This window comes from Mytilus galloprovincialis, chromosome 2 (assembly GCF_965363235.1).
Source record: "Mytilus galloprovincialis chromosome 2, xbMytGall1.hap1.1, whole genome shotgun sequence".
In the NCBI taxonomy this organism is placed as follows: domain Eukaryota; kingdom Metazoa; phylum Mollusca; class Bivalvia; order Mytilida; family Mytilidae; genus Mytilus; species Mytilus galloprovincialis.
In genome coordinates this window covers 27,185,162-27,202,890 of record NC_134839.1, presented here as the reverse complement: position 1 = coordinate 27,202,890, position 17,729 = coordinate 27,185,162, and the positions used below count along the sequence as shown (strand labels likewise).

Below are 17,729 nucleotides of genomic sequence, written 5' to 3'. Positions count from 1 at the left end.
AGCTAGCTTCAACAGACAGATTTCTTTATAAAAGGGAACAATATGAACCTGGCATGGCCTTATTTGTTGTCACTACATTTTACATTAACAGTCACTGAAGAATCTATGATGAGCTCGTTAAGGAAAATGACATTGGAGATAGATCTCTTTTTCAACAGATTTGATTTATAAACTGATTGAATTAAAACACAAAACTAGATTACTTAAATCAATTCTCATTTTCTACTTTGCTGACGTGAAATTTTCTAGCAATTTTAAAATTGTTTGCATAAACATTGAACAACAAAAAATGTGACGTATAAAGTTTTCTGCCGTCAGACACACGAAGCAATAAATGTGTTTGTAAATAGATGTTTTGTGTTCTGTTGAATTGCTCTTTTTAAAGTTGTTACACGATGATGACTGCTGTACCCATAGTTTGACTATTTTATTTATTGTGTCTGTTTAGTTCACGTATCATTGTAAATATAACGGAATTTGATGAGACTGTCAACAAAGTGAGAGGTTTCGCGCTTTAAACCAGGTTTAATCCACCATTTTCAACATTTGAAAATGCCTGTACCAAGTCAGGAATATGACATTTCTTGTCCATTCGTTTTTTATGTGTTTTGTGATTTGATTTTGCCATGTGATTAGGGACTTTCCGATTTGATTTTCCTCTGAGTTTAGTATTTTTGTGATTTTTTTTTTCTCACATTTACCTACCTGCAATATTCTTACTGTCTGATTGAGATATTTTTTGCCCAGTCCCGGCAATATTGAGATGCAATATATTTTTACTTTTATAAGTATGGGAAGGGATTAAAAAGAATTCACGTGGAGAAAACTTTTTTTAAAAATCATTCATGGATTTCAAATATCGCTTAAGAGTTTTAGTTGTAAAACAAAACTATTTGATTCATATGAAATCACTCGAAAAACTGACATTATCAAGACATTTTGATTTTTTAAACAACAAATTTGTTACGGTTTTGTCGATATGTTTTTCATCATTTATATTTTATTTGCAATAAGTACAAAAAATGTAAAAAGCAAATTGTTTCGACGTTATTATTTCATCTAGTGATAAATTACATCGATAAAGTAAAATGAATTTACCATTTTACAATTCAAATTATCATAATCTTATTATGTAACGTATTTGAAATACGAGTAAAATGCAACAACGTTAACTTCTCGTTGCTGCTTCTTGTTGCTCTTTTGTTAGGCTTGGACGACTAGTTTGGGATTGACTTGGATGCACAAAACCCATCTGTGAAAGATCAAGAGAGTAGTTCTCACATTCCTTTATAGCAGCATCTGGAACCTGTAGGTAGATTGGTGTAGATGTTATTAAAAGGAAAACTCTGTCGCATATAATCAAATTCATGGAAATTAAGTAATACAAATATTTCCGTATTCCATTACTGTATACCTTACAAGAAAATTATTTTCATTTACCCGTGTACATTATTTTATTTGTCAGCATTTTGTCCAAGGTTATGGCTGTCTTTCTGATATTGTTCAACATCTCAGCCCTTATTTTAATGATTTTGTATTTATAGTATCTTGCATAGATAAAATGTATTCGTTCAGTACAAGTTCACTTTTGTTAATATGTCTTTTTTAATTGAATTTGGTCATTCAATTGATATTTTATTGTGTGTCTGACTATGTTGTGATATATATACACTATTTTATCAGATTAGGGTGAAAGTTGTTACCCGCTGCATTTGTTTGGACCTGTCCTAAGTCAGAAGCCTGATGATCGGTAGTTGTCGTTTGTTGGTGTGATTCATAAGTGCTTCTCGTTTCTCATTTTTTTATATAGATTAAACCTTTGGTTTTCCTGTTTGAATGTTTTTTACTAGTTCTTTTTTGGGGCCCTTTACAGTTTACTGTTCGGTGTGAGCCAAGGCTCCGTGTTAAAGACCTACTTTGAACTTATTGGCACTCACACTACAAACCAATAAAGTCTGAAATGGCCTATTTCTATACTCGACTGTACTGATTTTTACTCGACTAGTCTGAATTGGTCTGAATCGTGTTAAAGACCTACTTTGAACTTATTGGCACTGATCATAACACATCTTCTTATATTTATATACCTATCACATTATTGAATAGTAATGCAGCACCACTGAAGATATGAATGAATTTGGTCAAGTAAAATAAATGTCATTGTTACAGACAATGAAATTATTATTTTCGTATTGAGCTACGTGTATATCTGAGATTGCCAATAAACATGTGTTTAGTTGAACAAGCACTTTTGTCGAACATAACGTTGGCGTAAATGAGTCGGTCAAATATTATAAGTTCCAGCATTAATGATATATCCTCCCACTTGGTGCGTTGATTATGTTAACAACCACCCGAAGTTTACAATTCTTTTATTTTTCTGAGTTGTATTTTGTTAAACATTAATTTGTCGTCAGTTTTCTATACATAATGTGTTTATGCTTTGTCTTGAAAACTTTTTTAGTTTTCAAATACGGTATTAAAACAAAATTCATAAACCACTACAAAAACTAAATACTGAGTTCGACAAACCCAATCTAAAACTGTAATGATTTAAAGTACTTCGGAATAGTAGGCAAATTGTTTAGACATTTTATGTGAACACTGTTTAATAGACATTTAGCCAATATGTCATTTTGTTAAGTAACTTCATTTTACACTAGTACTACCTTGGTCAGTGGTGTGTAACATGGATGATGATGCTCCTTGGTTGGATTGTTTGACTTCGTATTGAAAGCCGTCAGGAGAGCCCATCTTCTATTTGGACTACTGTTCTGACCACTTGTATGCATCATATTGGAGTGAAAAAATAAAGCATCTCCTAATAACGAAATGAATACATTAGAGTTCACATTGTTAAAAATTTTCCTATTTATTCATGATTTAAAACCATGATCAGTTCGAGAACACATTTCGAAACATATAGACTTCATTAACGGTTATTTGTGTTGACTAGTAAATTTTCAATGACGTTTAACCAATATCTTCCTACATTTAACTTCAAGATATTATGTCATTGTGTGATTACTGTTAAAGATCCAATGGTATTTTGTTAATGTAATAATCGATTTACGCATTTTATATAAATAATAAGATGGTGCCACTAAACATATAATATTATTCACCATGACTACGTATCTTTCCAAAGGATTCGAGTTCAAAGTGATTTTTGATAATTAATCTTTATTTTTATACACGTTGTATGTTAAACACGGAGCACCTGAGATCAACACCAGTTTTTGGTGGGGTTCTTGGTGCTTAGTCTGTAGTTTTCTATGTTGTGTCTTCTGAACTAGTATTTAAAAAAGAAGATGTGGTATGATTGCCAATGAGACAACTATCCACAAAAGACCAAAATAACACAGACATTAACAACTATAGGTCACCGTACGGCCTTCAACAATGAGCAAAGCCCATACCGCATAGTGAGCTATAAAAGGCCCCGATAAGACAATGTAAAACAATTCAAACAAGAAAACTAACGGCCTTATTTATGTAAAAAAAATGAACGAAAAACAAATATGTAACACATAAACAAACGACAACCACTGAATTACAGGCTCCTGACTTGGAACAGGCACATACATAAATAATGTGGCGGGGTTAAACATGTTAGCGGGATCCCAACCCTCCCCCTAACCTCGGACAGTGGTATAACAGTACAACATAAGAACGAACTATAAAAATCAGTTGAAAAAAGCTTAACTCATCAGATGGACAAAAATACAGTGGACGTGGCCCGGTACTTATACATCCCGACACAAAAAGACACAATGAACAGATCTGAGAGTACTCGCAGTTATCTGACAGCAAGTTCAAAGCCACTAACAACTAATAAAAAAAAAGCATGCAACTAAGACTAAACTATCAATCCGTACACATCCAACATCCAATGGATTTAGTGTAAAGACGTCATAAACAGCCAGAGAAAAACATAAGCTTGTGCAATGCCAAGTTACAGGTATCGACAGATTGTAGTTCCATGAATATGTATATTTAGTTAACTTTTAATTTACTGATAACAAAATCAATATTTATACCAATAAAAACAATATTCAATTATCTTATTACAGTATTGAATAGGTCACCTTTTAGAATAAGTTTACATGGATCATTTCTAAATTTCCGGGCACGGTTAACAACATTTCCGTAAAAATAAGGATTTGTCCGTTTTTCTTCTTATTTTTAGCCATGGCGTTGTCAATTTATTCTCAATCAATGAGTTTGACTGTCCCTCTGGTATCTTTCGTCCCTATTTTTGAAGAACATTCTTTCTTTCAGTCTCTTTTGTGCAACTGTGTTCACGTTGTCCTTCAGTCATCATTAGTTTTGAATGCCTCCTTAATATCATACCCCTTGACATATATTAAGTCTTTTGTGATTAAGATTGTGTTTGTTTGTATAGTTTACACATATTGTCAATATGGTAGCATTTTGTGATACTTATACAATTGCGAGGTTAGCTAGTTTTAATGCCAGTTAAATCCACGATAATTAAATGTACCAAGTCATGAATATGACAGTTGATTTTTTGCATCACATAAGACATAATACTGGTCGTAAGCAAATGCCATATCATATTAACTGAGTATTAAGTAATCGAACCTGGATTCATTTCACACCATACGAGCGGACAACGTTCTTTTATCTGTTCAACTCTTTTAATGTCTGGTATCGCTTGTTGTCCGTGCATCAATTCATGATCGAGTCTGCCACATGTGTGCGAACCTTCCAATATCTTTAAGGTAGCAAATTGTCATATTCAATATTATGAACTAGCAATATAAGATATAAAAAAATAAAACGAAAAAATTATAAGAAATTCACAATGAAGAATATTTTTTTTTTTTAAATCGAAGTAACAATAGTCAAATGTCAATAAATTAAATGTTTCTTATTTATTCACTTGAGTGGATGTATATGAAAAATAAATTCTTATTTTACCTGCAGGCAACCATTTCCTTTTGTGCATTTATCAAGAGCAATAAAAACAGTCATCATATTAGGTAGCAGGCAACCATTCTTATACCAATATCTAAAATATGAAAATAACATGATTATCGTTTGCGTGTTAAGCTGGGAATGGTTTACATTCTGGTTGCTGGACTTTTCGCTGTACATTATGTACTTCGTTTTATAATGCTACTGTGCAGATAGATGGGTGTTATTTACCCTATGTCGGCTTACATTTTATCATTTAGGGTTTATACTCATAAAGTTTGTTTCCTTGTATGAAACCTGTTCGGGATAAGTTTTCCCCTCGCTGCGTGCAAATGTTAGCATCTTAAGGATGTACTTAGGTGAGGTTTTGGAATTTGCGTCAAATGTTCGGACTCCTTGGGTTTTTTCAATACAATACAATGTAAAATATTTTGCCCCATAACACCAATTTATATTTTTATATCAGACTTAATACATGTAGGTCATAAAGAGTCATTTGCCAAAATTTGAGCAGATTTTTTATTTTTTTCCCTATGATTTGAGAACCTAATAAAACCAATACAAAAAAAAAGGTAAAAGTCAGAGTCAGCTTTTTCCCGTCATATTTTAAAAACCAAATATCTCGAAAATGAGCGCCATGACCTATTATTATTTTTAGCTTATTTTGTTCCTTTACTAATGCTCTTCTGACTTATAGCATTAATTTTAAATTCTTGGTTTTTTTAATTTCACAAACCCTCACCTAAGTACATCCTTAAGTTATGATATATTTTTATTGGACTTATCAAAATATGTAATGCGTTATTTGGTTCGTTATTGAATGTTCAAAGGTCAGACAATGTCACTCAGCTCTAAAATAAATTAAACATAGGAAAATGCCTGTACCAAGTCATGAATATGACAGTTGTTATCCATTCGTTTAATATGTTTGAGCTTTTGATTTTACCATTTGATTAGGAACATTCCTTTTTGAATTCAGCACTTTTGTGATTTACCTTTTTAATTGTATAGCGATGGTATCATATCTTACATAATCATAGTGGATCAGGATCTGTTTTCTATTCCAGAGTACATATAATCACCCCTACATTTTAGTGTATTTTGAGTTGCTCTGTTTTTAAAATTCTCTGTAGTGATTTGTAGACTTACTTCTCGTTTTTGTTGTCCTCTCAGGTTTGTTCATTTCGTCGTGTTATCAATTTATCTCAACTTATATGTTTTGAATGTCTTTTTGATATATTTGTTAAATCTGTCATGATGAAATGTTTTTAACTGTTTATATAATGGTAAAATTACCCGTAATCCTGATGCCACAAATGAGAGCCACCAGTAAAAGCCTCTTTACTCACTAATTTTCCATGATAATGGTAGACCTCCTCTCCCATGAGCTGAAATGAGAAAATATAGTTATTGTAAAGTAATTTGTTAAGTTGATAAATCTACTATGAGTAAACTGTTTTCAGCATGTTGTTTTTATAGAATGACATACGCTGTGCGTTCATGAAATAAGTCTTTCCACAATTAAATAGTGTAAGCATTTGTATATTGTTGGTAATGGCCTTAGTGAAAGATTTTGAGATTGCTGATGTATTGTATAGCTGTAAGTACACAAGGCAAACTAACCTTTTCACAGGTTCCTGCTACTTTTTGCGACCTACTAACCATCCCGCTGACATCATTTCCAGGGTGTGACCATACTATTAACTTGGCCTCTCTTCCTTGACCATCAGAAACCTTCAAGGATAGATAAATATTGATGATATTTTTATGTTTAATTACCAATTCAAACTTGAGAAAAACGTGTGAACATTTCAAACATTTATGTCGAATGAATAAGTTATCACCAGGATTGTAAAACGTGAAAGAATAATGGTGACTATTCTCCTTCTTGACGTGAAATCATTCTACTACGATCCTTTACCATTTGTTTTAATGTCGGAGTGGATGAAGATATGTTACATTTTCTTTAAGATTTTGACTAGTTGTAAAATGTTTATTTCCATTTCCATAAAACTGTTTACAAAAACCTTTTATTTACCACGTGAATACTAACATCAGCATAAACATTGATGAATTTTCTACAGAAATTAAAACTGTCGATTTTAAGCTTCCTTTAACTTGTATTCAACTTTTCTAAAGGCTTACGTGAATTGGTGCTATTTTTGGTATGTACAGTATAAACATTCATCAATTAGGTGAATGAGACACAAATAAATCCATTATCAATCACGAGTACAATGTATTACAAAGTGGTGATATCAGGCCAATTGAGGAATGTATATGTATGGCTACAATGGTTGGGTTTTTTTTCGTATAATAGCGATAGAAAGAACGGCTTTAAGGATTTACAAAATTTTATGTATTTCCAAACTTTTAATATTCTAAATGACATTTCATATTTAAACCAGGTTTTATCAACAATATTCTACATGAGAAAATGCCTGTACCAAGCCATGGATATGACGGTTGTTTTAATATTCGTTTGGTGTTTTGATTTTGCCATTTGATAAGGGACTTTCCGTTTTCAATTGTCCTTATAGGTCAATCTTTTTGTTATTTTACTTTCACCCCTCTATATAATTTACAAGATGCATAAACAAATCTGTCAGTTAAATGTTTTAAAAGAAAAATAACAATACATTATTTAAATAAAGCAAACAAAGGGATCATGTTAGATATTACAAGTATTCAAGACGTCAAAGCACAAAATATAATAGATAATGAACAATAAAGACAAGGAAAACATAGTTGTTTAGTCGTCAGTTTTGTATGTTGTGTCTTCTGTACTATTATTTGTCTGTTTGTCTTATTCGTTTTTAGCCATGGTGTTGTCAGTTTATTTTCGATCTAGTATGAGTTTGACTGTCCCTTTAGTATCTTTTGTCCCTCTTTTTTCTACACCACAGTCAATATTGCTATCAATGTTCCTTTAACTTAATTTCTAACATTAATTTATTACCCTCATTTTATTGTCTTCCAGGATCTGTTCTGATGTGGCATTTTCAAATACTTTCTTTACTTTTTCAACCTCTTCATTGTCAAGTAGTCCCCTAACAATAAAAAAATATATTCAAATGATTTTAAAAAAAAATTTACCTTTTCACTTTTGAAATAAAATTAACTGTATTAATTTTACTGTACCAGATGCGTATTCAAACAATCAGTTTCCTATCAATTGTGCCCGAGGTCAAAACTCGTTGACAACCCAAATCTATGTAAAAAAAAAATGAACAGCTGATAATATAAGTTATTTGGTTCGCTACTGACCCCTTACGGATCCATAGAGGGTTAGTAAAATTCATAGGGGGTGAGGCCGGAGGCCGAGTCCCCTATGAATTTTATTCACCCTCTATGGATCCGTAGGGGGTCAGTAGTTAACCGTATAACGAATTTATCGGACGCTGGTCTTTTTCTGCGGCGTTTTGTTGAAAAATAAACAAAGAAACACAACAACATTAATAGATGACGTCGCCATTAACGCGTCATGAACCCCATATGAAACTTACTAACCCCATACGGTCTCATAGGGGGTCACCACGTGACGGCATTTAACCAATCACAACGTGATAATTCATCTGTGGTCCGATAAAATCGAATAGTTTTCAAGTTCAACTACGTTCTTAAGCAAATGATATATTTTTTCATTTTTTTACATCCAGCCTTACGCTGTAAAATAATTCCCTAAACAAATGCTGGCTATAACGATTTATCTAATCACTATATACGTAATTCATCACTATATGACGATTTATATTACATACCTTAAAAAAAATAAAAATAGACATTGCAAATTAAATAGGTTCGAATCGCAAAACCCTTGCTTTGGATATATAAAAACGACTTTGGAATGAACCAACAGAATATATCTAAATTTAATATGTTTATGTAATCAATGTATTTTGTGTTTTGTTACTTAGTATGTTGTTGTCTTTCATTCATGGTTTTATTCCATACTCGCCTATATCTTTTCGTTCATAAAGCACGTACCGTACTAAAATGTAACCATATTTGTCAAAGCTTTGTTTCATCTTTGGTGTAACTTGGAAGTCATCACGGTTAAATAGGTATTCTGCAAAATTAATATACATTTATAGTTTGTGGTGAGAAATACAAGCAGGACCGCAACAAATTACTAAGGAATGAGCCCATATTATATTGAATGTATCTGCGAAAAACTAAACATTCACGAAATTGACCTAATTAACATGATCTAGATATAAAGAGATATTTCCCCAATACTATAGACTTCAGATATATGTTTGAGTATTGTAATGCATCAATTTTTAATTTATATTTGAAAACAAAATTGGGCTTAACATTTATACAAATACTTATTGTTAAGGACACAAACCGGAGTTCAGCTTTGTACTTTCTTTAGCCATTGCTGGAAAGACACTATAAGTAAATAAAAAAAAGTTAAATCTTTTGTTTAATTAAAATGCACAGGAAACAAACATAAAAACTCTATATAAAAAACTTATTCAGTTATCTCATGTAAATAGTTTTCGCTTTTTTTAATATCCGCCTACTCACATATGCAATTCTTTTTTTTTTTTATTTCAGTTCTTGTTCATGCATTTTGTACGCGATTTTCAGATACATAAAACTCATCAATGAGGTCAAACCAAAACAGTAAAAAAGGCCAAGTGCAGAACGAAGTTGATGAGCTTTAAGGAATCATAATTCTGAGAAATATTTGACTGATCCCAAATGTAGCTGATTATTCTCTGTGTTAGTTACTCTTAGACCGTCGATATCTAAACTGATACCTTAAAAAAGTAAAACAAAAATACCGAACTCCAAGGCAAATTCAAAAAGTGATAAGACCTGGGATATCTTTACAAATACTATATTGTTTTCCTAAGCAGCGATTTTAAAAAAAAAAGGAATGATTTCAATCGAGTCGTCGTGAAGTAAACAAGCGCAATAAAGAATTGATTCGTTAGCGTTGGCTTTCAAGTAATCGGTTTTAAGAGTTCCTGATGAAGATAAATCAAGAGAATTGATACGGTCTCATGAAATTTAGAAATTGATGTTTTAATTTTTAATAACTTTAAGTTAATAAAATGCAAGTAGTTATCAAAGGTACCAGGATTATAATCTTGTACACCAGACGCGCGTTTCGTCCACATAAGACTCATCAGTGACGCTCATATCAAAATATTTATAAAGCCAAGCAAGAACAAAGTTGAAGAGCATTAGGATCCAAAATTCCAAAAAGTTGAGCCATATAATGCTAAGGTAATATATGCCTGGGATAAAAAAAAATCCTTAGTTTTTCCAAAAGTTCAAAGTTTTGTAAGCAGGAAATTTATAAAATGACCACATTATTGATATTCAAGTCAACACCGAAGTGTTAACTACTGGGCTGGTGATACCCTCGGGGACGAAACGTCCACCAGCAGTGGCATCGACCCAGTGGTGTAAATAGTTATCAAAGGTACCAGGATTATAATTTAGTACGCCAGACGCGCGTTTCGTCTGCATAAGACTCATCAGTGACGCTCATATCAAAATATTTATATAGCCAAACAAGAACAAAGTTGAAGAGCATTAGGATCCAAAATTCCAAAATAATGTGCCAAATAATGCTAAGGTAATCTATGCCTGGGAAAGTAATGCTATTTATATTAAAGGAAAATGACCTACACCAACTTACCGAGAGGGAAACTCTTACCTTTAAATGTTGTTAATAATGTTTACTTTGATAAATGTAATAAATTCATACACACATTCGTATATGCCTGATAACCTATTAACTTATGACGACAATTATCTCTGTACAAATAGGGCATAACTACGTAGCAAAATCTTTTATCATTCCTACAAAATTTCAACATCGAAAATTATATTTTTGATCTATAAAGCGCGTGCTGTTATATTGGTACTTATTTCCAAAGTAAGAAGATATCATTCCTATCATGATTATTTTGTTAAGAACATTTTTTCTCGGAATGGAAAGGAAAGAAAGGGTTAAATAAATTTGTATTCACCTAAGCGAAACATTAAGTTCATTTTACCATTTCACTGCCAAGATGAACAGCCTTTTCCCCCTGAATGTGTTTAACTCCATGGCAATTTTCAACTTCAACTCTTTACTTTAGTTTAATAAGTTAATAATAGAAGTAATGTGTATGTATTTTGAGTCTCTTCCAACATTATAAACGTGTTTCTGCACATATAAAAGATTTTTTTATAGATAGCTTTATAATACACCTTAAGTATCTTTCACTACTTTTTATTGTAGATTTTTGACGATTCCTTATTAATAATTCTCAGAACCTTAAGTTTCCTTTGAACATCATCAATAATGATCCGTTTGTATATTTTCATTTAGACTTGGGATACATTTGTAAACAAAAAAACTTTTTGATGATACTCTGTAAGTATGTTTTCTAGAAATTTCACACTGGTTTATCACCAAAGATACAACTCAAATATTAGTTTCCCTTCCGCACGAAATTCTTAATGTGTCATAGAAAAAAATTAAAATGAATGCTCTCTTCCATCTGCGTGCAATACCTTACGCACATCACCATTATATTTGCGCGCTAAAAAGTCATTTTATTTGGTGCAGCCTTTGATTATAATTGCGCGTATTCATTTTAAAGGTAAACTCTGGAAAACACAGGTAGAAAGAAAGATAACAAAAATACCATACTCTAAGAAAAATTCAAAACAAAAGTCTCTTAACAAATGGCAAAATCAAATATTTCAAACGAATGGAAACAATTGTCATATCCTGACATGGTGCAGGCATTTTCTTATACGGAAACCATATATCGTATTTATTTATTTCACTGTCATTCATTTAGTTAACTATTTACAAGTACCACTTCCGTAGGTTTAAGTCACTTGTTAATCAACGAAGATAATGAAGAGGGTTTTAGAGCAGGATAAGTTCGTTTTATAATGCAGGAACATCAAGTCCTGGAAATGCATACCGGTGAGAATTTAATTTTAAAATCATCGAAAATTCGAAGAGAAGTCCTGAACACAGAATACATGTATAATAACTTAATATATCGTTTCTAAAGAATAAACGTGTTCAAAATTAATAACTTTCTACATTTTTTGTTATAAATTATATTTATATTTATCTGTGTTACCGGTTAAATGAATGCGCACAAACGTAAACAACACCTGTGCACTAGAGTTAAAATGAATAATCCACATATGAGCACAATTGTAACCCCCTACATCCAAAATGTAAACAACAAATATCTCACATGGTTTAACTTATGAATTCATTTTGGTCTTTGTATGATCTTGTGTCTATGGAAGAATTAAGTCAAGGTATTAAGTAGTATTATTGCCAAAGAGGCAAACATTCTCAACAAGAAAACAAATGGCATAGACGTTACTGATTATAGGTCACCTTATGCCTTTACCACAGAGGAAAATTCATAGAAGCATAGTGAACTAAAAAAGGGCATTACATATTTTTAAATTGATGATTCGTTTGCCTACTTTAGGTAAAATCTTTGAGTTATATTATTATTATCATATGCAATAGTAAAAGGCATCCAAAACATAAATTTAGTATAAAAATGAACGTGCATATCCCCATACGAAATTTTAAATATTGGTTATATATAATATTTAACGGTGTTTTTCTAGAATCTTTAGGAATCATACATTCTCATCAGTTAAACACAGTTACTGCAACAATTTCCAGTATATTTTTATATATATAACAGACATTCTCAACGCACAAGAAGTGGTTAATATACAAGACTACCACCAAAATATAATATATAAATAATTCGTCTCAAAACAGTGTTATATCTTCAAATGTGCGTAAGCAAGTTTTTTATCTTCTCTCAGCGAGATTCAGCCTCTTACATTTTTGACATCGAGGCAATACCGCCTCTACCGTGTCCAACGCCCTAAAACCACTCACCCATCCAGTCTATATCAAAATATAAATTTTGATCGAGCATGACTTTTTCTCATTGGCTTTATGCAGGGTTGTAAAGTATAATAATGTTACTTCTCATGCTGCCTCATCAAATTTGATGTTGATTGCAAGACTAGAGCGATTGCTGTGTATCTTCTACAGTTTAAATGTGATTGACAGTATGTTGGTGAACATTTCACAAACGTATGAACAACAAATCCACATGGCTCACTGGTATTAAAGAGATAATCGTAACTGGAATTACGACTATCCCAATATGGCGACGGCAAACATAGGTAAAATCTTTACAGTCATTTTTCTCAAATGTAGCATGTTTTTGTTTATAGTTACTCAACTGCAAGGTATTTCTATAGCATTACATCATATTTGAATCGTAACGGTACACTGAAATTGTCTGAACGTTTTGAAAATTGCCGTTGAAAAATTCGGGATGATAATCGTAACTCGGAAAAAAAGATAATCGTAATTATGGTATTAAAAAATGAGAAGATAATCAATAATCGTTATCCTTGATTTCATTTTCAAATAGATAATGGAACGTAAATAAAATAAATCAATATCAACTATTTTTTATTTATTTTTAAAAAATTCTTTTAAAACTGACTTAATATAAAAGTTAAGTCTGTAAATGTTAAATTGTGGTGGCTGCTTCTTGTTGCTCTTTGGACAGATTCGGACGAACAGTTTGTGATTTACTTGGATGTAAAAATTCCATCTGTGAAAGATCAAAAGTGTAGTTTTCACATTCTTTGATGGCGGCGTCTGGAACCTGTAGGTAGATTGGTGTAGATTATCATTTATACACGTACGATAATAAAGAAATTTTAATGATGTAAATCAAGTCATTGATAGAGGGCATTATGTTAATATTATTTTTCGGATAACGTACACAGAGAGGCATTTTTTATTTTCATTTTGAAGTAGATAACTCAAATCATTTTATTTAATTTTTGGTTGAACGGGAAATGGTCTTACTTTGATACGCATCAAAACAAAACAGATTGATGACCCAATACTTGAAATAATGAAATCTTCTTCTAGTCTGTTATTGTAAAATTAAAATATTTACTTTTCCGTACATGTGTGTATGTTTATTTTAGTAGTAAAATATATTCTTAAGGAATTTTCGCAACCTGAAATTTAAAACCATATATTTGATATATACGTATATCTTTTGTTAAATAAGACGATAATTTTCGTTTGATAGCAATTTTTGAAGTTTGTGACAGTTTCTAAAATTATCAATTCAGTAGATTTACTTTCCGTCATATCAAATCAATACTTTTACAGGCAGATGACATATATTTTGATTAGGTTCCCATTGATTTGTTTACCTTACAGGGTACGAATAATATTTCGGGCTGCTGCACACTGCAATTTCTACCAATATCGGTATACCACGATCAATAATATTTGCATAGTCATTATGAAAATGTTTAATTCGTGAACATTTTAGAAATAGTACAAAGATGTAATGTTACAGTCCGGTAGTCCGTTAATATGTGTTTTTGTGAATAAACAAATAGTGAAGAATATAAAAACAACATATACCAATGATTGTTTCATATAGTTAGTCTGTGCATAATTTGATATAATTGTAATACGCTGTCTCGATGACTTATAGCATACTTGTCCCAAATATTCTATATTCATATTTCCATTTTGAAATGATAACTGACTTTGACTACCTTGGTGAGTGGTGTATAACATGGATGATGATGCTCTTTGGTTGGATTGTTTGACTTTGTATTGAAAGCCGTCAGGAGAGCCCATCTTCTATTTGGACTACTGTTCTGACCACTTGTATGCATCATATTGGAGTGAAAGTATAACGCATCACCTATTTTAAACAAAAGTCTTGTAATAAATCGTATACATTGAACTTTCTAAATTAACTGAAATCAAGGGTATCTGTTATATTCCCCCGCCATGATGAGGGGATCATTAAAGTTTAAACTTGTCTGCCCGTACGTTCGACTTAAAACAATTGTTTCCGCTCTCAAACTTTAGTTCGTCTCAATCAAATGTTATGAAACTTATACACGATGCTCATTACAACAATACTCAGTTCAAGTTCGATTTTTGGTGTACTCGCTAATACCAAATTAGAGCTATTTCCCTTCATAACATTACATGCAAGCGGGGCATCATCAGTATCCCATGGACAAATTCCTCATTTCCATTATTTGTGTTGATAGGTAATTGTTAAATTGAATAATAATTAATCGCTTTCTGTCATCATTATGATTTATTTTGATTTGTTGTCTGATAACAAATCTAGCAGCCAACGGTGAGTCTAACAATTAATGTGTGTGACTTTCTGTGAACAAGACTACGGGTTGAGTGAAGTTTTTTTTAACTATGACATGTTTTCTAGGCACCAGCGTGTAATATTGTTTTTTTAAGATATGTTATCAATCTTTTGTTTTATGTGTTATATCGACTAACGGTCTATAAGTTTTAGCTCCGGTCTCTGCGTTGTTAGTTCTTAATTTTGAATATCTCTTCAATGTCTTTCTTAGTTTGGTATTTTTATTATTTTACTTTTACCTTGACATATTTAAGTTTTATATATATATATATATGTGATTACCATATTGACGTTAGACATTGATATATCATGTAAACCCAGAAATTGAGTAATCGAACCTGGATTCATTTCACACCATATCAGTGGACAACGTTCTTTTATCTGGTCAACTCTTTTAGTGTCTGGTATCGTTTGTTGTCCATGCACCAGTTCATGATCGACTCTTCCACATTTATGCGAACCTTCCAATATCTACTTACGCAAAATGTGAACATCATTTGAATACAATAATGTAACAATTTTCAGTTTCATTTTGTTTTGGTCGGGGAATGATATTCAGTGTAAAGCTTTTTGTTTGATTTGATGAGAACATTTTAAATACGATGGCGTCTGCTTTTTAAGTTTGAAAAGATTGCAATTTTTTGGAAATATACTATATAATGAATATCACAACAACATTGAGGCTTACAGTGACAAAACATCAAAACATAACTAGCGAGCAGTTTATGTTTTACATTATGAAGAGGATGCGTATGACATATTTATATATACAATATTTCAAATATCATCTAGAACTTAAAGAAGATTGTTGAATTGGAAATATGCACTCCGAAATCTACAAAATTAGTAAAACAACAACTGTATAATTAGCATTATTTGGTTTTTATAAATCGTTATAGATTGGAGGTGTTAGCCAAGAAAAGACCAAAGAAATAGCAAAAATTGACTCTAAATGAAATATACATTTGTGTGTATTTTCGTTGGCGTTGGCTATTTGTTTAGTTTCAAAATGAATGATTTAAGTTGCTTGTCGCAAATAACTGTATAGACTAAACACCAATTGTTCTTATTTTTATAATGGATGACATATAATGATATAGCCTTGCTGTACATTCTGGAAATGCAAAAATGGAACAATTCTATAATCTGTTTAAATGGATGTTAATATCGATGATAACTAGAGAATAAAACATGGAAAAATCTGTATGATATGCCGTATCATCCCGAGATACCAATATCAGCCAGAGGGGCTTTAGGCCCGAGGGATGATATTGGTCGAGGGTGATACGGCATTTGATCCGGATTTGCCATGTTTTATACGCTTTATCATATATTTCAAGAGGAGAGTATATATGAACTGCTATATGATCCCTAGCACCTGGGTTACCTTCATTTCTTCTTTTGTCTTGTTCTTAAAGATTTAAAAGAACTGCTCAACTACTCATTCGAAGTACATGGAATACCTTACAATTTGCGTGCTGTTGTTTTAGAAATATTTTGTTTGTTGTATTATTTTGTGTGTTTTGTATGGTATGTCATTGATTTCTTTTTATAGTTGCATTTCGTGTGTCAGAAATATGAAAACTCGACGTTTCTGACGTCACATTCCAAACAATGACGTCATTCAATAAATTGCGTCACGCCCGAATGACCTTTCATTTAGGATCCAGTATGAGGGGAAAAAATCTGAAGAAGCTTGCATAAATTAAAACGGACTTTATGTTAAAATGAAAAAAAAATGAGTAGGGGTGTGATAAAGGGTATGATAAAGGGTGCGCATCAAAGTTGCGCGATATGGATTACACAGCAGGCTATTTATAAAATATTCAAAACTACTGTATTTACTACTAAATGTATGATAAATGATTTTAATGATTGAGTATACTGAAAATGAGTCATATTATTATTGATTTGAGGCAATAAACAAATGACATGACTGAGACAAATGGTATGGTTTCCATAGAGAAAAAATGCAATAAATGAATTGCTATCGTTTTCTTTTTTACTATTCCTTAAATGTGTGAGGCATTTGAAACACATATCATTTGAGTGTATTTACCTGAAGGCAACCATTTTCTTTCGTGCATTTATCAAGAGCAATAAAAACTGTCATCATATTAGGTAGCAGGCAACCATTTTGATACCAATATCTGGAAAATGACACGATCAATAAGGGGACTGTTTATATTCTGATTGTTTGCCATCCAGCAAATACATTGTGTATTTCAATTCATGCATATCATATAGAATAATACTAGTGAATATGCGTCTACAAATTAAACACGATGACGGCTTCATTTTTGTAATCATTCATAAAATATAATTTTCTTGTGGTATTATATGTTTATGATTGGACTCACTCGCAAATGTGTAACTTTTATAAATACATTATTGAATGTTTAGTAGCGAGATAAAATCATTCACTTTTAGAGGACAAAAACCTGATAACAATAGTTTTGGTATTAGGCCTATATCTAAACTTCGTACTTTATTTTAATTTTATTTTTTACTTTTTTTATTCGAGCGTCACTGATGAGTCTTTTGTAGACGAAACGC

At 31.7% G+C, this 17,729-nt stretch overlaps 2 protein-coding genes across 4 annotated transcripts in view; both read right to left on the bottom strand.

Moving 5' to 3' along the window:
• Nucleotides 1-982: 982 nt before the first annotated feature.
• Nucleotides 983-10,684, bottom strand: LOC143063280 (L-proline trans-4-hydroxylase-like). Of its 2 annotated transcripts, none has more exons than XM_076235335.1 (10): nucleotides 10,619-10,684; nucleotides 9,293-9,336; nucleotides 8,929-9,010; nucleotides 7,901-7,991; nucleotides 6,565-6,675; nucleotides 6,238-6,329; nucleotides 4,945-5,035; nucleotides 4,606-4,738; nucleotides 2,670-2,821; nucleotides 983-1,306 (listed from the first exon to the last, which is right to left on the bottom strand). In XM_076235335.1, the coding sequence occupies exons 2-10, from the start codon at nucleotides 9,321-9,323 to the stop codon at nucleotides 1,169-1,171; spliced, it is 921 nt and encodes a 306-aa protein (XP_076091450.1). In that variant the 5' UTR covers nucleotides 9,324-9,336; nucleotides 10,619-10,684; the 3' UTR covers nucleotides 983-1,168. The 2 variants fall into 2 exon arrangements, with proteins under 2 accessions (XP_076091450.1, XP_076091451.1); XM_076235336.1 differs by having other exon boundaries at nucleotides 10,601-10,623.
• Nucleotides 10,685-13,419: 2,735 nt separating this feature from the next.
• Nucleotides 13,420-17,729, bottom strand: part of LOC143063279 (L-proline trans-4-hydroxylase-like) — a 70,241-nt gene continuing 65,931 nt past the window's right edge. For both annotated transcript variants that reach the window (XM_076235333.1, XM_076235334.1), the window contains 4 exons: nucleotides 17,233-17,323; nucleotides 15,512-15,644; nucleotides 14,551-14,702; nucleotides 13,420-13,631 (listed from right to left, as the gene is read on the bottom strand). In XM_076235333.1, coding sequence (XP_076091448.1) covers nucleotides 13,494-13,631; nucleotides 14,551-14,702; nucleotides 15,512-15,644; nucleotides 17,233-17,323 — 514 coding nt within the window. In that variant the 3' untranslated portion in view covers nucleotides 13,420-13,493. The remainder of the gene's footprint in view (nucleotides 13,632-14,550; nucleotides 14,703-15,511; nucleotides 15,645-17,232; nucleotides 17,324-17,729) is intronic.